We start from the raw sequence: 26,371 nt of genomic DNA on the forward strand, positions 1-26,371 counted from the left end.
TCAGTATGCATCATTGTCAGGGGGTAAAATAAATATGAGGAAATGCGAAGCATTAAATTTAGGACGCAGTGCAATAACATTACCAGGAAATATTAAACAGACCGAGCATATGCAAATATTAGGCATAAAATTTTCTACTAGTGGTGTTTCACCTCACACGTGGAGAGACATTATCAGCTGTATTAAAGCACAGTCGGAAGCAGTGACTGCGTCGCCACTGCCGCTAGCAGAAAGGGCTTTCTTTATTAAGAATGTATTGTGCAGTAAACTGTGGTTTGCTGCAAGAGTGGCTCTTCCGCCGTCACCAACAGTACGTGTAGTAAACAAAATTATTTTCTCATGGTTCTGGCTAAACAAGACACAATACGTAGCACAACAATTTTTGCGTCTTCCGAAAGCCAGCGGAGGATGGAGCTTGCCGTGTATAGTTACATTTGGTAGACTGCTGTGCACTAAGAGTACATGTGACCTACTTGATGATGATGAGTACCCAGGTAGGCCACTTCTCCTTTATTGGCTGGGTCATTACCGTCGAACGCTCATGCCACAAAGTTCAGGCAACTTGCTTCCGACAGCGGTAACGCCAGCACCGCAGTATGCGGCGGCTGCGCGCTTACAGAGCCAGCTTGTGCAAGTAAGGAATACAAAGTGGCGTACGACACCAGTTTCAAGGCTTTGTGAAATGTTGTGTGAGACGGCTGTGCCTTCAGGGACAGCTACTACAAGCACATGGACAGCCGTTTCCTCACCTGATTTGCCTTCTAAAGTGAAGGATTTTCACTGGCAATATCAGTGGAGTATTCTACCTACAAGAGACAGGCTTGAACGCTGGAATATGGTAGCGAATGATTTATGCATACATTGCGCACAAACAGAAACCAACACGCATGTAGTAAAGGAGTGCGTTGTAGCGCGCACCTTCTGGAAGCTGGTTGGAAGATTATTTGGAATATCCATCGTGCGGGCACCACGGCGGCGAGATCGGTTTGCGAGTCTCGTCTACTACAGCGTTAGCTACGTTTTGTGGTGCTTCCGCAACATCGCAGAACGATCCCGGCAGCCAAATAGAGCAATGTACCCCAGAGTGCGCAAACTAAGGGTGATAATATGGGGTCATCTTGAAGAACAGCTCTTCAAGCTCGGTGAAGCCGAGTTTCTTCGCCGCTGGTCTACGCGGTACCTAACCGTGTCTCGAGGCAAAGTTTTGCTGCAGCCAGAATAATGCCCAAACTTTGTTTGCCTGAGTAGAAACTGTACCAGTCTGTGCTTCGGATGTCATTCATGAATCCGAGGCTGACATTTATGATTTTGCATGTACACTGTCGTAGTGTTTGTGATGTGTGGCAAAGTTAATGTCAAGCAGACGCAATTTACTGTTTTGTTTGCTCATCTGTTCTGTTTATATGAAGTAGGATGTATTGCATGTGTGGTACGTTATATTGCATTGTATACGTTCATACAACAGTTGTACGCGTGCCTACGGGTACATAAATTTCCTTGTCAGCTATTTTGCATGTACACTGTCGTAGTGTTTGTGATGTGTGGCAAAGTTAATGTCAAGCAGACGCAATTTACTGTTTTGTTTGCTCATCTGTTCTGTTTATATGAAGTACGATGTATTGCATGTGTGGTACGTTATATTGCATTGTATACGTTCATACAACAGTTGTACGCGTGCCTACGGGTAAATAAATTTCCTTGTCAGCTATTGGAATATCCATCGTGCGGGCACCACGGCGGCGAGATCGGTTTGCGAGTCTCGTCTACTACAGCGTTAGCTACGTTTTGTGGTGCTTCCGCAACATTGCAGAACGATCCCGGCAGCCAAATAGAGCAATGTACCCCAGAGTGCGCAAACTAAGGGTGATAATATGGGGTCATCTTGAAGAACAGCTCTTCAAGCTCGGTGAAGCCGAGTTTCTTCGCCGCTGGTCTACGCGGTACCTAACCGTGTCTCGAGGCAAAGTTTTGCTGCAGCCAGAATAATGCCCAAACTTTGTTTGCCTGAGTAGAAACTGTACCAGTCTGTGCTTCGGATGTCATTCATGAATCCGAGGCTGACATTTATGATTTTGCATGTACACTGTCGTAGTGTTTGTGATGTGTGGCAAAGTTAATGTCAAGCAGACGCAATTTACTGTTTTGTTTGCTCATCTGTTCTGTTTATATGAAGTAGGATGTATTGCATGTGTGGTACGTTATATTGCATTGTATACGTTCATACAACAGTTGTACGCGTGCCTACGGGTAAATAAATTTCCTTGTCAGCCACGGGGCCCTTAGCGCTTTCGCGTTAATAAGCGCGTGGAATCTGGAAGGGAGTAATGGTGCCAGCACTAACATTCGCAAATGCAATTCTATGCTTAAAATCCGATATCTTGTCGGGGTTGGAAGTTAACCTAAGATCAGTAGGCCGGTTGGCTCTGGGAGCCCACGGTACAACCACAAATGAGGCAGTGCAGGGTGACATGGGTTGGGCCTCTTTTGAAGTCAGAGAAGTACAGATCAAAATTAGTTTTGAAGAAAGGCTCAGGTACATGGATGAAAATAAATGGGCGACTAAAGTGCACAAGTATCTGTACCTGAAAAGCGTGGACACAGAATGGAGGAAGAGGTCAAGGAAGTTGGCAACCAAGTACAGGATAATCGAAACTGTAAATAGACCACCAGGAGTCATCAGAAAGAAAGTGAAAGAAATAGAGACAGTGAATTGTATGCAAAGAATGGAAACAAAATGGACCATGGACATTTACAAAAATGAGAAGAAAGAAATTAATTAGAAGGGAAAATCTGTACGATAACACAAAGGGCAGTGCCTTGCCATTTGAGGCTCGAGCCGGTTGCCTAAGGACCAATACATACCGGAGCAAATATTCGGAACTAGACGAGGCATGTGTATGCTGCAGTATAGATCCGGAGACCACTCAGCACATCCTAATGGAATGCGAAGGGATTCAACCAGCGAGAACCGTAGGTAACGTACAACTTCCAGAAGCGATTGGGTTTTAAGTGGAAAGAAACATCAACCGATCAGCCGTAGAGATAAGCAAAAGACGATTAGAGTACTGGTGAAAAAAAAAAAGCAGGGAAGAGATTGATACGACCTGATCTCCTAAAATCATAGGTGGCGATACAAGGTATATTTTGGAAAAAGAAGAAAAATATTAATGGAGAGGTATACAAAAATGGTAGATACCGAACATGTATAGTATCCCTGATTAAATCAAGCAGGCTAGGTGACTATTTGTTACCGCCACGTTTCAAAGGGGATGCCGTTAAATCATCATCATCATCACCGGCTGCTCGCGCGCTCTACACAGCAGTGGACGGCATTGTACTCACTGTGCATCCATTTCAATCGTCTGTTTTTGTTTAGTTCACGTACTCGTTGTATTAAATTTAAGTAAATAACAACGAATATATATATATATATATATATATATATATATTACGGGCAAACAAAGACTTCATATGATGATTTCATTCGAAGAAAACCTGTGTGTGTGCGTGCGCGCGCGCGCGGAAATGACTACGTTTAAAGCCGAGCCACGTCTCGGCATCACGCCGGCCTTTCCATGGTGGCACAGCGCTCGTTAAACACGCATAGCCAGTGATGCCCGACTTCCCCATTAAAAAAAAGAAAGAAAGAACAGGGTTTAGGAATACGGGTCATAGTCATATGAACTGCACGGGTGCATGGTTTATTCTTCTGTTCACCTAACTGAGCGGACGGATAGATGCTGCGTGCGGGACATATATACGTAGCAATGTAAATGTGCCGGCATATTGTAACCCGACTGATCGACCTAGACAACATCACGGAGCCCCTGAACACATTTCGCAACGGCTAGAAGTATAGAGGCAAGGTGTACTCGCATAAGGCCGGGGGCTATAGGCACCCAGAGTGGTCACGCGCTAGCGTGTTCCAACCGAGAGGTCGAGTCGCGCGGGCGGGCCGCTTTCGCTTCGGCGGCCAGTACGCAGCGATCGCGCGGACAGCAACAGCACACACGCACGAAGGAGATTGTGGGGGGACACGGTCGCTCGCAGCGAGACAAAACGGGCTTGGCGTCACGGGGGCCACGGCTGGGTGGAATCCTCGGCTCGGCAGTCAGGCGCGGCGTATATACGCACGCGATGTACTACGCGCCGAAGACCGCGCGGCAGCGCAGCACACGAGGCCGCTCGACGGAGAAGACGGTCGAGATAAAGACAAGCGAGAGCGGCGGGCTCTATGTTTAGAGCCTCGACGCCCGAGCTAGAAGGCAAGACTCGAGCCACGATCCGAGTCGGGAGACAAATGAGTCCCTTCTTTCTCCTTTTGCTGCTCGAGCGTTGGGACCTACGAGTCAGGGACCTCGCGGCGTCCTTTGGCGTTGTCGAGGAGGATGTTTCGCCGCTCGCGCGCTGGCGCAGCAAAAGCGAGGCAGAGAGTCCGCAAGTTCGAGACGAGATTATAGCACAACGTTTCCCTCAGAATGAAACGGTTGCTTGGCGCCTTTCGTGCGACGGAATCGGCGATTCGTACCGAGCGCCATGGTGCATGCATGCAGCAGAACCAGGCAGCGACGCAACGACGACACTTGTAACTCTTAGTGCCTTGTGCTTTTGCGGAGTTCCTGGTTTTGTGCTGGGATTACCAAGAAGGCAGATTTCTCACCACAAGCCTTGAAGCGGCTGTCTCTTGTTCTCATAAAGGAGACCGTTGGGACCGTTATACGGGCGTTTCTACCAGTTCCAACGGCTCCACCGGAGCTCTGATTGTTTCATCAAGCGGTCTGACGGCAGACCGTTCTCAGAAGCAGCAAACCGTTCTCAGAAGCAGCAACTGCAGCGTGAAAGAAGCCCGCGAATACAGGCAGTGCCTCGAGCGGCCAGTCGCGCGGCAATTCTGCGTGTATTCGCGGGCTACTTTAACGCTCACAAAAACACTTTTATGTAGCACGTATACTGAGCAACAGAAAACTGTATCGGGAGTTTTTCATGCGGCTATAGAATTTTCTCATTGACACTTTCCATCTAATTCTAATATTTGAGAAGTTCATTAATTAATTAAGACTAATTATGTAATTAGGAGCGGAATGCAAAAAAATAATCTTAGTGCTTCAAAGCGACGGAAAACAACATTACCTTGGTTCAGTCCAGCTACGTGGCATTTGTATATTTTTAAACCCTGGTGCAAAATAGTTGGGACACCCTGTATACAGGGTGATCAAATTTAAATTGACAGGTTTTTCTTTTTTTTTTTAATGAGGCGCTGAGACGTACGTGATGACCACCTCTACAGTAGGGTTATGTGGCGAGGGGGACACAAAGTGAGATGATAATTATCGCTGTTAACTTTTGACTGCCTGCAGTAAGCAGGCACGTTTGTATTGAAAAGTTAGAGGCAGTCGTGTTTCTACAGAGTTCCACTTGGCAGAATTCTTCTAGCATATCCGTGCTTTGAGATATCGAACTGCGAAGTTTAATTGCCATTCGCATGATTACGCATGCAACACAGTGACTACCGGCGCAAGCCGGCGAATTCATGCTGCATTGGGTGCACGTTAAAGAATACCAGATGGTCAAAACTATTCCGTAGCCCTCCGTTACGGCTTGCCTCATAATCAGATCGTGGTTTTGGCACATAAAACCACAGTATTCATTTTTAAATTAATTCCGTTAACCAGCCCAGTTCTCTATGTTAGCAGGCGCATTGAGAACAGTGAAAATAGCAGGCAATCAACACGACCGGAAGTTGTATCAAATTCTTCGATTAGAAGTTTACGCCGAGCAGACCAGAATCTTTCCTATTTGCTGTCCGGGCACGTAGTCATTGGCAAGCGAAAATTCTTCGCCAGAAAGAAAAAGGGAAGCGTACATGAATGGCTCAAGGTAAACTATTGCTATAGCTGCAATATCCGCTGAGAACTGTCCTTCAGTGAGTGCAATATTATATATGTATAAGTTAGACATGACACAAGACGGTGCATGCGTTACAGGCCAGCATTGAACGCTGAATGCGTCAAAGCATACATACCGTGAAATTTTACATAAACAGCTGTAGTCTACAGCAATATTTGGACGTTACGCAACAATGTGTGATTCGACGACGACTTTAAATTCGTCTAATATTGATAGAACGCGTTGAATTTTCTTCCGCCCTCATGCTTCACCTCGAGAGAACCTAATAGCCATGTCGAAGAATACAAGTATACTACGACTGCACCCACGGGCGACGGCTGTAAAACTGTATACGCACAGCTAGGCTGGTATAATGTAAGGATTCAGTTCGCTCGATTCTATTCCTTTATTTGCATCCAACGTTCACGGCCGGCCGATTCCGGTGATAACGCGGGTGGAGCGCTGCTCGGACCACTGACGAAACAAGAAAAATAGGCTAATAACATTGAAATCGAATCGTTATACTATACCGGCCTTGGCTACGAAAGTTCTCACAATGCGGAATCCGTGAATAAAGTTCATGAGCCATTCCACTCTGTGAAGGTGGATGACCAGCGAAGCTGTTTAGCGCACGACACAGAGGTGACGCAGAATTTTTAACTAAGGTATGAACATCTTTATTGTCCTGATCGGTGGTCATCATGACGATAAGTACGCACATACATTCGCGTATCACCTCTGTTACTAAATCTTGACAGTCACGTAAGACGGACATACCCTCTTAAGCAATATAGCTCATACCCCCTCAAACGCGGCCTCCCCATTACGACGACAGAAGAGAAGTGAAATTCTACGCTGGAATGATGAGCGGCAATGGAGCCAGCTGTGGGGAAAAGACGACGACGACGAACGCGTGAGCAGTGGCACGAGCGCGTTCGCGCGGTTGCGCCGAGGGGCGCGAACCCTTTCCCCTTGGTCACATTATCAGGCCCACACTACGTCACGCACTACGTCATACATTCACAGAGACACATCGTTTTAGACACAGGTGGCCGTTAAACCGAGATCCGACGCGAGCGGCGATATGCGTTTGCTTTTGTTGTTGCCTCTTTCACATTCACTTTTTAGGGAAGAGTTTTTCGGCGCGGGCGCCATAAAATCCCGGATCCTAGCCATAGACAGCTTCGCGGTTATGGAACCACCAAGCACAGTTAAGAACACTGGGGCTTTATTTGTACTTCCCTTCACTTGATCTACTCCATCGTTATCACGTCCTCTTGTTCACTTCACTAAGCCGTCCCCTACTACTCGCTCATGTCTAAACCGGCGACGCGCCAGAAGAAGAAAAGTTTGCCACTCTGTAAAAAGCTGAATTTTCCCGCACACTGATTGCGTATGGACAAATATCAACGGGGCGCATCCTGACGCTGCGTGCGAGAACTGCGCAGAACACATTTCAGTACTATAGTCTCAAGTAGCAAGAGCTATTGTACGCCAAATACTTGCTGCATAAGCATCTGCGAGCTGCTGTACACATAACGCGACCCTCGCCGCTCTGCCACTCATCCATGCTTTGTTATTTCGCGGACCGCCAGGTGGCTGCTTATAGACTTTTCGGCGTGCCGAGATAGGCGGCGAGACAAGCACGCAACGCGCACGCGCAGATTTTTTAACGTGTAATAAATCATTTTGGCCGCAAGAATGTTTAACTTAGACACCACGGAAGTAACTCGCGAAGCAGCATGAACCTGTCCTCACGTGCTCAGAATGACTTCACGCGATCTATACACCGTCACACGTTTACAATCACACGACAAGTTTGAAAACGGCTCACTGGCAAGATAGTCATTTTGCTACCTTTCCTCTCCTAGCTTTCTCTCTCTCTCTCTTGCGAAAAGCTGCGGCGTTAATATAAGATTCGTCTAGCATAAACACTAAAGAGCTCTGCCCTTTTAAGCGTTTCGTTCGGCGTTCCCGTGCGTGCAGACGTTGCAGATGGTGGATTCTGCAGATGTTGCAGAAGGCGGCAGAGAAACTTTCAGCGCCACGGTTATATTTCTTGCTTTTGTTGTCGTAAACTTGCCACAATCAATGGTTTATTTTATTTTCTTTCACATCAAAGAACGTATAATGGCCACTCAGATGGTGCTTCTGGCGTAATAACGGGTGGGGACGCGCCATACGCTATAAATATATAAGGATCTCCACCGGCATATATCTAAACAAACATTGAGTAGACCTAAACAATGTTGGCAGCGTCAGCGTTAAACAACGATCCTACCTATATTTGGAGCGAACCATTGCATGCACAAGCACATGGGACGCCACTGGAACCAAAATTAGTGGTGCAGGCAACGGAGCATGTGCGGATTTTCGTCGAAGCCGAATTTCTTGTCGCATAAATTCTTGCTCTTCGCAGGCCGGAAAGGACACACGCACGGTTGAAGTATAGCTGTCACGTTGCAGTATATTCACAAACAAGAGTATACTATACTGAAAGCTCCACATTGGTTCTCCACAAAAATAGTAGAAAGTTGACTATCAAGAAAAGGGTCAGGCAAGGAGACACAATCTCTCGAATGCTATTCACTGCATGCTTAGAAGAATTATTCAAGCAATTGCACTGGGAAGGCTTAGGAGTAAGGATCAACGGCGAATATCTCATGAAGCAACCTTCGGTTTGCACATGACATTGTCCTGTTCAGCAACAATGGGGACGAATTACAATAAATGATTCAGGATCTTAACTGAGATAGTGTAAGAGAGGGGTTGAAGATTAATATGCACAAGACAAAGATTATGTTCAATAGCCCGGCAAGAGAACAAGAATTCAGGATCGCCAGTCAGCCTCTAGAGTCTGTAAAGGAGTACGTTTATCTAGGTCAGTTACTGACAGGAGACCCTGATCATGAGAATGAAATTTACAGAAGAATAAAATTCTATTGGAGTGCATACGGCAGGCATTGCCAAATCCTGACTGGGAGCTTACCCCTGTCATTGAAAAGAAAAGTGTACAATCATTGCACTCTACCGGTGCTAACATATGGAGCAGAAAATTGGAGGTTAACAGAAAAGCTCGAGAACAAGTTAAGGACCGCACAAAGAGCGATGGAACGAAAAATGTTAGGCCTAACGCTAAGAGAGAAGAAGATATCGGTGTGGATCACAGAGCAAAACGGGGATAGCCGATATTCTAATTGACACTAAGAGAAAGAAATGGAGCTGGGCAGGCCATGTGATGCGTAGGATGCATAATCGGTGGACCATTAGAGTTACAGAATGGGTGCCAAGAGAAGGGAAGCGCAGTCGAGGACGACAGAAAACCAGGTGGGGTGATGAAGTTAGGAAATTTGCAGGTGCAACTTGGAATCAGCTAGCGCAAGACAGTGGTAATTGGAGATCGCAGGGAGAGGCCTTCGTCCTGCAGTGGACATAAAAAGAATAGACTGATGATGATGATGAAGGTGATGATACTGAAAGCCCGGCGACTTCGTGCTAACTGCCCTTGCCTTAGCCGCGCTGCCTTACAGCAAAAAAATCGTGGTGGATGAATCGGACCAATTCACATGAAACTATGGATATAGTTGTGACATTAAGGAATGGAAATCGTGCGCAGAACTCTTGTGCAGAGAAAAATTTTCAAGGAAGCCACGACTATAATGTATTCAGCAATTGCCGAAATCACGTGCACAAATTATAGCGTATGTGCACGTCTTTTTCGAAGGTTCCCCGGCTACTATACAGGGTGTTTCAACGAACACTTTCAAAATTTTTGTTTAAATTGCCTGTGGCATATACCACAATTCTAGCCCATGAGCTAGTCTCCTCGAAGAGGCGGACATGCCGAAAAAATTGAAATGCATAATCCACTAATTAACAAAAATGCACTAATTATGTTTCTAACGAATCAGAGAGCAAAACGCGGCACACATTATCGCACATATTGCAATTTACGAATTCTAGTGGGTGACACTGCAAGGCATATCCACTTCAATAGAATTGTGTGGATGACACAGTTTCGAGATATTAATTCCCGAACTTTGAGGAGAAATGCATTGGCGTTCCAGTTCCTTTCATAACAAAACGTCGCTTTATGCATCGAAGTCCAAAAGTAACTGGAACGCCAATGCATTTCTCCGCAAAGTACGGGAATTGTTATCTTGAAACTGGTGGCATCCTGAGAATTCGTTCCAAGTAGATCCGCCCTCCGAACTCCACGGCTAGAATTTGTAAATTTCGATTAAAACTTAATTAGTTAAAACGTAAGTAGTGACTTTTTGTTAATTCGTCATTTCAATTTTTTGTGCAAGTCATGTCCGCCTCTTCGAGTAGACCAGCTCATGGGCTAGAATTGTGCTATCTGCCACAGGCAAATCTTTTAAAAAATTTGAAAATGTTCGCTGCAACACCCGGTATATAGAGCGTGACCAAAAGCTGAATCGAGGCAGTGCCGGTGGTGTTTAAATTGTGCCCTCATCGTTCCAAAGTGTTTACTATATAGCAAGAGGTCGGAGTACACTTCTCGCTCTTACACTTCGATGCTTGAAAGGAAGAACCACACGACACGAGCTCCACAGAATGTGTTATTAGTAGCGCGAGCTGTGACCCCAGGACTTCCATGAGCGCGTGCTCGTTGGAGTAGTAGAGCCCACGCAGGCGAACGCAACGACTGTTGTCGTGTTGCTGGCCTTTTGCTTCTGTCCTGGTCCCGTATCTGCGTGCCGACGCACAATCTTGCCCAGCTTCATTAAACTGGTCGGGCGCTCAAGCGTACACGGAACTATACGTTCGGTTAGATATTCCGGATGACCGACGTCGGGCGCAACACAGGAAGAGGCGCAGCGTGTTTTTGATGGTAGCGGGGGCTGTTACAGGAAGATGTACGGACGTATCACACTTGACTCCGCCTGCGAGTGAGCAGTGCTCGAAAATAAATGAACGTGCGTTCGAGAAGTAGAAATCACATGCTTTACGACGTATGTGCCCGATATTTTGCAGCTGGCGCGCAATCTTTCGAATGACGTCTCGTCGGCGCATACAAGGAACGTGTCCGAAACAATTTCTCGTTACGTTTGCCCCCGAACCTGACGCAGGGCGTCCGCATGGTAGGTTGTTCCAGTGTGCTTAAGATTGAATAATAGTTTCGAGGCGTTCTTTTCATGTCATCCGTTTAAGAAAATAAGCTAAACGACTGCTCGCTCCAGTAAGCTTGCAGATGTTTCACGAGAGTCGTATGATTTCGTGCTGCGGCAAGCTCGCACGCAGAATTTAAATAAATGCAGTACAATACGGCAGAACAATAAACCATGACGTCACTTATATTCCTGGTTCGAAATTCTCTGTAGCTTAATTTCTGTTATCGTTCCCACTCTGCAGCACCAATTTTTCTTTTTTTTTTATTATTCGAGCTGCATAGTACGTCACAGAAATCTCATAAGGGCCAAATAGAATGTTTCTCTGGCTCGAATGCAATTCCACCAACACATTACATTGCAGCGCCATCAAGAAAGTAAAACAGAAAAGGAAGAAGCGACTAGTCCCGTAAAATTTCGTTAAATGTCATCGATATTTGGCGGTTGGTTTCTGTCCGGGTGCTGATCCTGCCTTCGTTCTAGTATAGTGCTCCAACGTTTGCTGTGGTGCGAGAAGGAGCTGCAATATATCATGGCGAATGCACTTGCACTATAAACCGCGCGAATTATTACTGCCTTCTGCGCACGCACCGAGTATTGGCACACGAAATGTATCGGCCTCAAAAAGAGAAAGAAAAAAATTAACGATGCCAGCACGCCTTAGCGAGATGGAAAAAATTTGGTAACTTTTGGCTTTTATGGCTAATTACTGACTCAATACCGCCGTCCCCGCTCAATATCGTCGTCCGCGAATTTCACTGGAAAGAAAACAAACAGAGAAAGCGAGAGAACTAAGTTTTGAATGTGCACGACCAACATTTACATCTGTAGGTCCGGCGATGAATGCATCTCCGAACACATGTCCCATTAAAACAAGGACGCGTAGAAGAAGCCCGTAATAACTGCAGAAAGTGGTGTGGTTCTCAACGCGCGTTCTACAAACTCGAGGGGAATCAGATCACAGCGTCCGAACGACACCCAAGCACAGCCATCCGAAAGTTTACGACTCTTCCTCCAGCAGGGCGCAAAGGACGTTTATGCGAAATACGGGTCGTGACAGTGTTTATAATATCCGGCATTTCAGTCGACATCGTCATTGTCCGGTGACGGGCCTACTTACTTATGAAGCGCAAGCGCTGCGCAACTATCGCGAATTTAATTTATTCAATGGGATTCGTAACGCAAATCCCTTCACATAAATTACTCTGTTCCATGAACGACAATGGCTGATGGTGTTTAGCTCCTGACTGCAGCGTCAGTGCGATCGGATCCGTGATTCACGCAAATTAAATCCTCATTACGATCTTTATAGTGCTGAAAGCTCGTTCTGCGCCGCGAGAACCCGTCGTAGTTCCACGATCAGCAACCCTCGGCGCTACCAAGCACTTAATGTCCGATCAGTGTTGCTTAGACAGCTCTATACTCCCACGAATGGAGTGAACGCGGCAGGTACTACCAAGCTCTGGCTGTATACAAGCTCTGGCTATAAGCTCTGGCTGTATACATTCAGTTTATACTTGAACGTGCTGACCACTCCTATAGTGCGCTAAGGACGTTTGTGCACGAAATGGACACAATTTATCGTATTTCTCTTGCGGCTATAGCTTCGTGCAGTCCTGTGCCTATAGGAAACACACACGCAACAAAGATTGGAAATTACAGAACTGCGCATTTCAGCACACTCACAAGCTCTCTCAACAGTCTCACCACTGAGTCTGTGCGGCTTCGGCGGGACGCGGGAACGCGTAGCGGTGCAAAGGAAATTCCAGAAGACTGCCACAAAGCACACCAGGAGCAGCAACGCCAGCATCTAGCGCTGCGCCTCTGTGTTTTCGAATGGCCGTCGTGCACTGTTACCCTTCCAAGGCACCCCCCTTGGCTGAACATCGATGAATTATGCGTGTTCGCGGTGTTTACACTATGTTTAGCAACGCTGCAGCACGCAGTCCCACCCCAGAACGCTTTCGGGTTTTTTTTTTTTTTTTTCGTGTTGTTCCAGAGAACGCAGTCGTATGCGCGAGCCCGAGGCCGACCTTATACGCCCAGATTGGCCCAGGCACTCGCCGCCGCAGGGCAACACGCGATCATGTTTGCTCAGCGGGAACCATATCGGAGAGCGCCATGGCGGGTCGATCACCGCGGCCCTTTACACGGCAGACATGGCATATCGCTGCATCTAAGAGAGAACAACATGCCTGACCTGACCCTACTATGTATATACTGATCACACGATTCTTATTTCTCCCCGCTGAGAACACCAGTTCGCATGGTGACAGACAAGACCAAAGTCGACCAAAAAACCGTGAAGCGAAAATGCAGTGTATTTTTCCTGCCGAGAGGCGAAAGGCAACATTGAGGCTATGATATAGCCGTGTATAGAGGAGGGCTGTGGATTAATTTTGGGGTACTGGGGTCCTTTAACATACACATAAATCTTGGAATTCAGCGCATATCGCAATGTGGTCGTCGCGGCGGAGAACCGAGCCCGCGTCCTCGTGTTCAGCAGAACGCCGGAGCCACTCAACCACCATGGCGGGTTCTGTCGCGCGACTGCTGCAGTATTTCCTAGGTATACTAGTGCTGCAATAGTAGAGAGGGAGAACGGGAAGCACGGAAGGGAAGGGCGGTTAGCCAGACGCACGTCTGATTTGCTATAACTTCACTGGGGGAAGATAGGATAGTAAATTGTTCAGTTACGGTGAAAATTAGGAGCTCTTAAGTCTGAACGAACTGTAAGCAATCTACATCGAATTGACTGCGCGCAGTGTCCCATGATAGAGCGCAATTAACACGCCCACATTAGGAGTCGCGGCCTACCCCTTTGCTGGCAAAATAAGAGTGGCAAAGACGCTCGGAAGGGGGGGGGGGGGGGGGGGGGTGCATGAGAGCAGCTTCGCCCCAGAAGCGCGGAAGGTTGCCGTCCCCCCCCCCCCCCCCCTCCCACCTTCGCCGCAAGCGGACCACTGTACACGACATCATTAGTGTGTCGATGTGCGCGCTTCGTTGGGGGTGCCATTCGCTGCAGTGCATGACAGTTTAACGAAGACGCGAGAACGGGGCGGTCCGTGTTTCCTTTCTTTTTCTTTTTTCTTTTTTTTCTCCAATGTTTTGAGAGACGCCGGGAGAGTTTAACGGGTGGCGTAAACGGACCGTTTTGTGCGTTTACTTGTTTGTTCGTTTTCTTTTTGTCTCTGTCGGTATTCCGGGAAATTTAGGAAGAAAGTGAGAGAAGTGGTCGTCTGTATGTGACAACCCATTTGACCCAATCAGGTCGTTGGGCTTTTGTGATTTGCTGTGAGGAGGTTTGCGATGAGCAACCGAGGCGTTAAAACCGGGCTCCCGACCCCTCAAAAGCGTTCTGGACGTACGAGCAGTGCAATGCAATATCGGTTCTGCCGAGTTATTACGTCAGACCCGAGATAACTAGTTGCCTTGTATATACTCTATACATAAGTCTAATCACTAAGTACGAACGCCTATGGTATCCCATCTCTGATAGAAGAGGAGAAACGACGACGTCGGCTGCTGATGAAGATAAATTTCCATACCAAGTGAGCTGGTCACGCCAGCTTGAGCATTCAGTGCTACAAGGGGGAAGGAACATTAGTATGAGGATTAGGGCCGAGCTAATGTAACTGGTCCTAATGGGAGCTCCGCCTTGCGTTATCGCCAGAATCTGCCATTCGAGACCAGTGGGAGATGAGAAAGGAATACAACAGATCGAAAGGAATTATTATACCGGCCTAGTTGCGCAATTTTTTTTTTTCATTGGTTCCTATATCAGCTTTGTTTGTCTCAGGTAAACGTAAAATTAAGATTTATTGAATCTGAGAGCAAATTGGAAATAAGAACGCGATCCCTTGCACAGATAACGCAACTCAAGACTAGCGTACGGTAGTTAAGTGGTGACAGCACTGTGCGGACAATGTTACAACACTTGACAGGCATTGTGAATGCTGGACCCGTATAATGTAGCGATTCCTTTAGCTCGATTCTGTTCCTTTCTTATCACCCATCGCTAACAACCGGCCGATTCTGCTGGTGGGATCACCGACGAAGCGAAAAGGAAAAAGAATTGGCGTAGAACCGTGTTAACAGCAATTTTCTCATACCATCAAAATCTTGACCAGTCTCCCGCAGTGTGTATGGGCCATCATAGAAGGAAAACCAAATCAAACCGTTACATTATGCGGGTTCTACGTACTTTAGTGGATACAGGGCCGGTATAATGTAGCGATTAATTTCGCTCGATTCTATTACTTTGTTATCATCCACCATTCACGACCCGCCGAACCCGGTGATAAGGTGGGCGGAGTGCCGCTCGTACAACCCATGAAGCGCGGAAAGCAATAGCATCGGTAAATAATAGCTACATTATCCCAGTCCAAGTTTTGTCTGTTCCGAGGGAGCCATGCTACCCTCCTCCATATCTGAGACGATTCAACTGCGTGTATTGAATCCTAGGTTAAATAGCTGGTTGGTGAATGAGTGTGCTGGCGATTGACAGACCATCAAAAGTGTTTTTGATATTTTGTCTATTGCATTATGTATTACTACCTGCGTTTGCTTTAGATATAAAACATTCAATGACGGCAAGAAATCTGCCCGAGTAATTTGATTACATTTATCACCGCGTAGAAATGTGTAAGTTATTTGGTGCGCTTATCCAGCAACGCATAGCAATTTATCCTTGATGAGACATTACCGCAGGCAGCACAACGGGTCGATTCCGAAAGGCGGTGCAATTGTTTTATAATTATTTATTTCATTTTATTTTTCGTTTACAGAGAGAGGCATCGACGCAGCGACAAGGCCGAGAGCTCCCATCAACTGGTTAACGCCAGTAATAATCAAATTACAGAATTGAAAACATTTTGGTGATCTGCTAGTTTAAAGACGCGAAAGTTGTAAAGTTCATATGACTAGTATACCATCGGTAACGGGCAATTTTACATTGCAACGTAACTCAAGAAACACACGTGTCACGGGCAAAGAAATTCCCCCCAAATTTTTCTGTTATTTTATTACACTCCCACGAAAAAAAAAAACAATAAACCGCGCATATATTCTTGTTTCACCGAAATAATGCTGCGCCGCCTGAACTGTCCAGACCTCCTATACTGTGTACTAATGTGCCTGGGAGAAGTTAAAGGAAGAGGCACAGCGCGTAAAAGTGAGGCATAGCTTTTTTTTTAGTATAGCGTTCACAATTCTGCTGAGATGCCGGTTGAACTTCTGCTCATGAATACGGAACTGATCAATCTTCCGTACAAGCGGCCTAGCGACGCACTGCGGTGCTAAGAACGCAAAAAATCGCACCAAAGCTGCTCGGCCCAAGCACCGCGCGCGCTCGTCTATGTACCTTCCGTGCATATACGTGCGGCTGCATTCCATCCATTGCCTCTCAAGACATGTGGCTACGCTCTCATACAGCTTTTATACCTTGAAACTGCCAATTAGAGCGCTCCAAGCAGGACTGACGCCCACTGTACGTTCCCGCACTCCTTCCAAGCCAAGGTTTCGACGCGAGCAGACGCTCGTAACGGATACATGTCCCGGAGGCTGATCTCTAATGCCCGAACTCGCTCGCTCAAGGAAAATTTTTGGCCTGCCGCGGGCGAACCTCTCCGTCCCAGATACACGTTAGAGGGAAGCTAATAGGAAGCAGAAGAGAAGCAAGGCGGTGCGAAGGGAGACAGAACGTTGCGAGAGAAAAAGACGCATTGATCGCTGCAGCGTCACCCTCGGCAGCGTCGGAACGTCGTCTGCAAGGCCACATTTATGCACGCACGTACGGGCAAGCGGCGACAAGAAAGGACAACCCCGAGACCAAGAAGAAGAAGGAGAAGCGAACTGACAGCGAGCGGTATGTATGTACAAGCACGCACATGGGAGAATGCGTGAAAGACGAGCAAGGGTAAAAAGTGTGATTCAACGAGAGGGTGGGAAGAACGATGTTTGGCGAGCTGAGCGCCGCGCCTCCGTCGCGAGTTTCAGCGGGGCGGACGGCCGTAAACAAGTTCTAGCAGACGACAATCGCGCGACGCCGCGTCTCTCCCGCACGTTAGGTCCCACGCCCGGGCCCCCCGCCCGACGGCAAGCACGTAGCCTGCGGAGGCGGGTCCTGAGTGGGACATACATATTATAACATTTGTGTGTCTCTTTCTTTTTTCAGTTTACCGTGCACCAACACGGCGGGCCCTGGCTAGTTCGACCGGTTCCTTCGTCGCCGGCACGCTAGATTTCGGCGCTAGGAGGCCCACTTAGAAACGGCGAAATCGAGCGTGCCGGCGTGCGCCGCTCATCTCTACCGTGTCGACACAACAGCGTGTTTCGTGTTCTATGGTGAAAGAGCAACAGTGGGAAGGGAAACCGGGTAGCCGCACGTGTACTTGCCGCTTTCCCATCTGTCGCGCGAAAATTGGCCGCAATCGTCGCTAACACGCTCCACCGGCACGATGCTTGTTGCCGAATGCATCCCCGTGAAAATAAATTACAAGTGGCAACGTACGTTTTTCCATTCCACGCCGGTGCAGTGGTCACATAAAAGGGCACAAGCACGCTCGAGGTCGCCCAATACGACACGACGCGATGGTATCCGGGCTGCACAGACGCTCAATAACGGCGCAACAAGTGCAATGAGCAGACGGCAGCACAAGTGCATGCACCCGAACGCCGCACCCCTGACAAGTGCAAAAGGTGCACTTTTATTGCTTTTCTTCGTGTCTTACTGCGGGAAGCAGGAGCACACCAACCGAGGTCGTATAGCAGTTATAAACAAAATGACATGGGACAGCTTCCAAGTTCTACGTCGGCAGAGCGTCGTCATAGCCGTCGTCGACGACGTCGTCTATGAATAGTCACCGTAGATGAGGTCGCGAGGGGTTTCCTCGCCAGACGCGTGGGCCCAGACACGCTGGGTGCCGGCAGGAATAAAAACAGAGGGTCGGTAAATAGCTCGGGAAAGAATATTCGGCCGTCCGGCGACGCCGCCGGCCGCTCACCTTCGGTGCGGTATCCCGTGTTGTGATCCTCCTTATCCATGTCGCCGGTCTCCAGGATGCCCTCGCTCGACGACGCACGGTAGTCAGATAGCAGATGCGAAGCGCCTTCGCGGGAGCTCGCTTTGCCCCCTCTGACGCCGACTCCGGTGCCCTCTTGTGACATTTAGACCGCTGATTCGCTACCTATTTTCTTTTTGAGCCTTTCCCGCTCTAACAGTAGTGGCGCGACGAGGGAGGCGGGGTAACGAGGCTTTTGTTTTACTGCACGCGCGCCAGCGCTCTTCTATCTCGGCGTCATGCGGTGCAAGCTCGCGTCTGTTTTTGCACAAGTGCCAACAACTCCACAGCCGCCGCCCGCCGCTTGCCGGAGAGTCCTCAGCGGAGAGAGAGAGAGAGCGGGCGAGCATGAGGGGATAGACCGAGCGACGCAGGATGCATTGGACGCGATGTTGGAGGAGAAGCGGAGGAGAAAAATCTACTACGTGCCGGCAGCGGCCACGACCAAGGCTTCGGAAGACCGACCGAGCCCTTCTTTCTTGCCCTCTCGCGTCCTACGTCACTTCCTTCGATGTACCGAGACACGACTCGACTGTTTAGCTGTTATGCGCGCGCGGACCTACTCCCGCTTTTTCTCCGACAAGCCCGCTCTCGCTTCAAGCTTCTCCCCGCTGCCGAAGCCGTGGAGTCGCCTATTCGAAGCTCCGGTCGCAAGTGGCTTCGTTGCCGCCTCCATCCTCATCCTCATCTTTTATATAACGATTGTGACCTGTCACCAGAGGGACTGCTCAGGGGCACTTTTTAGCTTTTCTCTTCTCTGCAAAAGCAATGTCTTGCTTCCTTTGGTCGGTTGACCTCGCGTTGTTTTCATTCTCTCCACCGCCTCAATAAGCGCGCGCGGCAGCGGCGGTGGTGGTTGGGCGGCCGCAGCCTGCTCCGAAAGGAGGAAAGCACGTGCTCCGTGGCGAGGCACTTGTTGCTCGCTCGCTGGCCAACGGTGCCTCCTCCTCGGTGGAGAGGGAGAAAGAGGAAACGGACGAAGGAACGATGCAGCCAGGAAAAAGCTTCCACGGGCAAGGCCCATCGCTTGGTCGCGCGAACGTCTGCGTTTTTTGCCACGGCGACGCGACGCGTTCAGTGCATGGGCGAGCGCTCTTGAAGGTTTATATGTTGAGACGATGAACGATCGCTAGCTTGAGAGCGCTGTTGCTTGATTTGATTATTTGATGCGCAGGGTCAAAAGGTGGTGGCGCACATTCGCACTGCGAGGTTGATAGTTATATAACAGGTGAGAATAAAACGAAAAACTAAAGGCAGTAGTTGATGTTCCCCGCGATGTTGGCGAGGGATGACTGAAGATTTGATGGATGTAGCGTGGTCATATTACAGGAGGCGAGACGGCGATTTCGATTACAAGGATTTAAGTGTTTAATAAAGCTATTGAATATATAGTAAGTGATAGAAAGTAAGACATTTTTTCTAAGGCATTTGATCTGAAGACTAAGAGTGAAAGTTCCAGACATGTTACATTTTCGCATATATTCCGAATCTTATATGAGCCTCCCCTCCAAGGGCAGGCCAAGTACTTAGAAAGCTCTCAGACGTTACCCTCGCCCCAAGGCCCGTACAACAATGCGGCGCGATCCGTGTACACACAACGGGGCTCAAAAATGACACTGTTCGGAGTTACACAGGGCAGAGGTCATTATCATAAATAATCGCTGTGCACGGACAGGACCTCGCTGGATGCAGTCATCGAAGAAATAAAGATAGGCTCTCCCGTAATCGAGAGTAGACGATGCAAGCATGAATTGCCTCCCGGCAAAGCAGATTGGTTGTAGATGATACTAGCCACAATCTTAAAATAGGTGTAGTGCATGTTCGCAACGGCACGCCCCACCACACCGCACCATGCCATAGTGTGCACTGGTCCATATGGACGCACTTGTTTCCTGTCACAGACAGAACCTCATTGCAAGTCTCGTCTCGACCCAACAGTCATCCGCGGCGCGCCGGACGCTGCCGGCTTGGTTACGCGGAGTGGCGCCATCTCTCGAGCCGGTGCAAAACCCTCGCCGCGGAACTCACGGACCGCTGGCGTTGAAAAGAGCACAGGCAACCCTGCCTCAGCGCGAAAAGATGACAATCAAGTGTATGGTGCCCAGTATCTGCCTTTTGAACATTGCTATTGGGAATGACAAACAAAACTTCGGCGTACTAGAAGTTACAGCTTGAGTGAAATTGTGAACAAACATTAGGGAGAACTCGGAAGCAATATTGTTTGTAATTTGTTTGGGCAGTAACTAGCGTATCTAATGCGGACCTGTGGAAAGGGTTGGGGGGCCAGAGACCACATTTTATTAAGTTTTGACTGATTTTCCGGATGACCTTGTTTGTTCTCCAATGAGGCCCGGATGTTCTCGTTTCGTTCTCGTTCGAGTGTCCGGATAACGGCTTTGGCTTTTGGCTGAAGGTCACTTGAAGGTCGCCGACAACGGGAGCTAAAAGCGTTTCATGCTTTAAAAAAATTGGCTGTGGTTTAGCTCTGGTTAAACCTAGTCGAGTAGCGATAGCTACAGACCCCCGGCTGCGCTTGGCTTCGCGTGTAGTTAGACGTGTTGCTATGAAACTTAGTGGTTTCGCACTAGACTGAGAAAGGAGTGACCTTGTGGTCAACCAACGGGTAAAACTGTATTTTTCACACCAATGAATACGCTTCTATGATCCGTAATCAGCATTCATCATCAGAGGTCGGCGCTGTAGATTCATCGTTAGAGGCTAAGCGAGCTCGTCTAGTGGCGTCACTTTCACGGCGTTTGGCCAACCGATCGGCACGCTCCTCTTGAGTCTCTTCAGCGCGCTGTCTCCGCTTCACTTCATTTCTACGGCGATCCCTGGCCTCCTTCAGGCTAGCCGACTTCTCACCATCCATACTGCGGCCTCAACTATGGCTGAGGCGACGCGAGCATCCAGCGCCACCGCGCTCTGGCAACGCTGTGCGCCGGCATCCGGCGCCCCTAGGAAACTTCCGGTAGCCATTCCTTTTGCTCGTTTTTGCTGGTATTTGTTCGCTCGCGCGCTCGTCCTGCGCATATTCTGTGTTATTTTTCGGGTATATCAATATAAGTGCGACTTGTGGCATTCAGTGTGTCGCGTGACGGCGTGTAGCTCTTGGAGCATCGACTGTTTTCATTACGTTTACTCGTCAACGGTGTTTTTCAACTCTGGGAGCCTACCAAGAGCTCCCAGATTTGCTCTGCTCACTTCATCCAAGGTAGGTTACTACGTGTCGTAGCCGGACTGCTATAATGCTGAATAATAAAAGTGCTACTGCACGATTGCTCTGGCCGTATGTCGTGTAACTCATGCGAGAGCAGCTCGACTCTCGCCCCGAGTTTGCCCTCTCGTCCAGTTTCTTGCCTCGGTGTGGATCGCCATGCCACGAACATGAGTTAATATTATTGTTTAGCGGGTGCCATGCTGCCGCCGTTTTCTTTTAATGTTTTTCGTATCTGGAGCGCAAGTGCACTTCTGCAGCTTTACTACCTAGGTACATGTGCGTATTGGTCTATCATGTTGAACGTCCTAAAGCGACTCCGGCTATGACAGACGCCGCAGTGGAGGGCTCCGGATAATTTCGACCACCTGTGGTTCTTTAACGTGCACTGACATCGCACAGTACGCGGACCTCTAGCATTTCGCCTCGATCGAAATGAGACAGTCGGGGCCCAAACGGAGTCTTTCAGGTCAGCAACCGGGCACGGTAACCGCTGAGCCACCGCGGCGGCATCTGAGCATTCGTATCGGTATCGCAGAGCAGAATCGCAGAAAAGTTAGCGATTTCCGTGCATGCATGTAGGAAGTTTCGGCCACGTTCTAAGAGCATTTACGAATTAACGGAGGCCAATTATGGATTGCAATCTCGTGCCCAACTCTACAGGTTTCATTTTGTTATAAGTGCGATAAATTCGTGAGCCTTTAAGTTAGTCCCATTTCAGTCGACCTAGGCTTCTAGCACTAAACGACTTTTGAGAATGTACAGTTATTTGTAATGCACATTGAAAAGCAGAAACAAGGCATATGACGCAGAAAACATGTGCATGTACACATGCACAGCTTACCACTTCATCCTCCATCTTGCAGCAATAAAAGTGCTATTGCGAAATGCAAAAACGCCCGTGTGCTTGTGTTGTAGGGCCCGTTAAAGAACCCCAGGTGGTCAAAATCAATCCGGAACCCTCCACTACGGCGAGCCTCATAATCAGAACTGGTTTTGGCAGGTAAAACCCCAGAAAGAAGAAAAAAGTGCTATTAAATTATGTCGCGTTAGTACACCGGTTGAGGATCCGGTTGTGTTATGTCAATTACTTCTGTTTTATGTATGTCGAATATTCTATGTATTTTCTGTGTGCTTTCTATGTACTGCCCCCCTAATGCCTCAATTGAGGCCTGTAAGGTATTTTTAAATAAATAAAATAAATAAATAAAGTTTTTCTAGTTTTCGGCAGTCCCATTACCTGCCTTGAAGACAACAGTCTGTGTTCATTGCATGTCCTCTCTAATATGCTCCGCTTGTTGCTCCGGGGTTGTAACTGAGGGAAGGTGTTTGGAGCCCCGGTGAAAACGTAAATCGCGCATCATCGTCCAGCGGATCGGGCAGCTCTCCGCCTCTAAACATCAGCTTTTGGCGATACCGATCTTTTACTTCGGTGCTAAGCGCCTTAAAGTAGTCGCTCGTCATCTCGACAATATTCACGATGTAGAATCAGCTCATCACAGATTCCACTAAGCAGTGCAAACATCGACACGCCGGCCTCACGTCGCGCATGCCTTGAAACAACATAGCCGGAAGTGCTTCTAGCTCTCCTGCCGGAAGTTCCGATGGGGCAACCAATCAGTGGCAAGCGAGGTTTGTTTGTAAACACTGAAACCGTCTATAAGGAATTGAAAGCGCGCGCTATCATCGTCCAATCGGAGATACAGGGGAGAGAGAAGCGGCGTTGATCAAATAATGGCGGTACTTTTCATATATAGGTATTTTACCAACGACTGGAGCGGTGGCCGCGTGGCGACCGCGACGAGCCGAGTTGCTGGAGAATTGAGGGCCGTGGTGTGACGTCACAGTGCGGCCACGCCTCAAAGTGCGGCGACGGCGAAGAGGCGAAAACCTGGCGTAATGTAGCTGTCGCTACAAAACACTGCCACGCTCGTTGGGGCATTTGGCCAGTTTGCGCAATGCTTTTGGCAGAGCTGCAGTCAAGTGGCGATCGCTTGACCCCGAAGCAGCACTGCTTCCGCGAAAAGAACCGCGGAAATTACGTATGAGCTTGCCCGCTTGCGCGCTCTACAATAACCCTCCACCGCCGGTCTAGGTGTTGGAATAGCGCCTCCTTTGACAAGCGTTGATCCCCGGCACGAGCAACAAACTTCACTACGTTTGTGCCAGTAATGCTTCAGGAAGTGTTAGCCTGAGAGTTCCGGCACTTTCACCGGGCTCAGCACCGCTGTCGAGAACACAAAATGCGCTGTCACTCGTAAAAATGCGCGATGCCGCGACGCACTCCTGTCGAGCTATTCGCGATCTCACTGGGAACAGTAGTTGTTGCACACGCGCACGAGGATGTCCTCGGCAATTAATCAATTAGTATATAACTCTCTGTATTGAAGCACTGGCAATACCAGATGAAGTCCTCCGCGTCGCCTACCTCGTTGCATTCTGTGCAAAGGGCAAAATGAACGAGCGCGGTCTTGAACGCCCAAGCTAGGGTAGAACTGCCGATGCTTGCACTAAACGATGCTTGCAGAATTCGAGTCGTAACAGATGAGTATGATACCGTTAACGCTTTCAAGGATGCTTCGATCGTGAGTGTCCTTGTGCAAAGGATATTGTATATTGTAGGTCGCTCTGGTAGGCTACGTCCAAGTTGTCAACACCAAAGAACAGCTCCGTATGACACAACCAAGCTGCCATTTCTCTTTTATTATTTTTCTTTGTTTTCCTATAATTTACCGAACACGCTAAATTCGGTTTCGCAGAACGAAAGGTAGCCAGCTCATTATTCTTCACTCGTGCAAGCCTTTAGCAGATGACACTGGTATGAAGTATAAAATTGGGCGTGAATGTCGTGCTTTTTTACGGTTCAAGCGAACGTGAAACATTCGTAGCGTGTCTGCTGTAACGCTATACCGTTACCACCCCAATGTGGCAGGGGTGTGGAATATTGGAAACTTTCGAGTAATAAATCAACTAGTGTCCTATTCGATTCGGTTTTCGAATTGAATAGTCACTATTCGTAAATGCAAATATTTTTGAATATCTTTCAAATATTTCGAAACGTCAACTGCGCCCGATTAAACATAAGATTGCAGCAAAAGTACGGTCAATTTTCAACCCTGCGGGCGTAGTATAGACATCAAACATGAGAACTTGCTTTGTGGCGCAGGTTACGCCACTTAGGTCGCCATTATTTACAGGCTGTGCAGCAATCATTCGAACACTCTGAAGAGACCCGTGAATGCGAAATTACTTGTTCGCTCATAATGCTCCATTTGGGCTTTTAATAAACAACGCTTCATAACGCACTATGTAACGACATAAACTTGCTAACTTGAAGAATACTGGGATGTGAACATCGTTTTACAATAATTGTGATAACGGCTATTCATTATTCGAAAACTATTCGATATTCCATTCCATTCGATTCGCATTCGATTCGGTGTTAAACATCACTATTCGCACACCTCTACAATGTGGTGCCCGCGGTAAGCGCGTGCCTTCGCATGGCACTTCTTGTTCTCGATCTTTGCATTGACGTCATTGAAGTACCGGCTGTAAGGAACTTTCGGCGAAAAAAAGAACCGTAAAATAGTTCTTGTTACAAAAATAATTCTCTGTGCAGGCTTAAGGACAAAAAAAAAAAAAAATCACTGGAACCTTTTAGCGATCGATTTGTGCCGAGCGACAACCGTCACCCCGAGTTATCTGCGGAGGCTTCAAAGCCCATTGTCCACTGTAGAGTGATGACGATATCGGACAATAGCGGCCGGGAGCTTTTGAATATCTGACGCCCCCTAATGTTCAGTCTAATCAAGAAGGAGGGGGAGAGGTGTTGCTTGCTGCAGGCGAACTTAGGCCTTGTAAATGTTACCGGCTATTGCTCCGCCCGAACACCACCTATCAATCCCGATAATGGTATGAAACACTTCGCAGTCCAGCTAAAAACACCAGGCATCAAAAATAAGTTGACGCAGAGCCCAATACATTGCGCGTTTTCCGAACCCCGACGACCCACACGGCTTACCATTCACTTACCCACCCTGTATCACGGCGGAACTTTGGGAGAAGTCGAAGCATTTCCCTCCTAAATATCCAATGTACTCGCGGGAATAAAATATCACTTGCATTTCAGTATGGTGTCGTCTTGCGCTTGAGTTGATCTATTAATATCTTGCGTTCTGCTTCAAATGTGGGATACTTTAGGTATGTAATGTTGAATGTCACCAAGAGCTTAAAAATGCACACATGGCGATGATGGGCAAAGTCCTGTCTTGCACCGCCAAGGTGCAGAGTTTGCGCTGATCCTGTACGGATGCTATATATATATATATATATATATATATATATATATATATATAGCCGCATCAGTTCTGTTAAGTCATTTAATCACACAATGTTGATGCGGTGGAGACCAGAACGAACGAAAGTGGATGTCTTCATGTCTCTTTCTGCGTCCTAGGGAGTCTTCTTCTTTGACTTGAACTGCAGCGTTTTGCGAGCGCTTCTCCAGACTTCGGAGGCGGGCGGAATCTCGCGTCTGTGTGGCACTCAACGTAGTTCGTATACTTGGCCTGCAATTTACTGAAACATTAGACCGTCAGAAACCAGAGTGTGGAATGTCAACTTACCATTCCACATATTCGCACCAAACGCCTTACATGTGAAGCAGAGGCGAAATCTTTGGTGGTAGAACACCTAGACAGAATGTATGACAGAAATCTCCAGTTGTACACCGACGGCTCTGTTGAGAAAGAGAATGGAGCTGTAGTGTATATAGCGGCGTGTGTGCGTGATACCAACCCTCAATGTCTTATGAGCTGCCAGACTTGACCGCATCGTGTCTTCTGCGGCATGTGAAAGTGGCGCCACTGCAGCAGCCTTGCGGAAACTGAACTCCTATGTCAGCCTCAGCCTGTAGTTATCTTTTCAGACAGCAAGGCTGCGCTGCAACTGTCAGTGCGCGGGTTTCTCCTTGACAAGTGCATCAAACGTTCATTACATGCTGTTAAAGAAGTACACAAAGTCGGATTTGCCACCGTGTTCCAGTGGGTACCTTCACATATCGGTGTAGCAGG

At 48.0% G+C, this 26,371-nt stretch overlaps 1 protein-coding gene across 3 annotated transcripts in view; it reads right to left on the reverse strand.

Annotated features, from left to right (window-relative positions):
- LOC119436651 (stomatin-like) overlaps positions 1–18,726 on the reverse strand; it is an 84,772-nt gene extending 66,046 nt beyond the window's left edge. For 2 of the 3 annotated variants that reach the window (XR_007464556.1, XM_037703606.2), the window contains exon 1: positions 18,023–18,726. Coding sequence is in view for 2 of the 3 variants with exons in the window: in XM_037703606.2 (XP_037559534.1) it covers positions 18,023–18,185 (163 nt within the window). In the remaining variant the exon portion in view is untranslated. The remainder of the gene's footprint in view (positions 1–18,022) is intronic. The other variant, XM_037703607.2, reaches the window with a different exon arrangement.
- Between the last annotated feature and the right edge of the window lie 7,645 nt (positions 18,727–26,371).

This window comes from Dermacentor silvarum, chromosome 1 (assembly GCF_013339745.2).
Source record: "Dermacentor silvarum isolate Dsil-2018 chromosome 1, BIME_Dsil_1.4, whole genome shotgun sequence".
NCBI lineage: Eukaryota > Metazoa > Arthropoda > Arachnida > Ixodida > Ixodidae > Dermacentor > Dermacentor silvarum.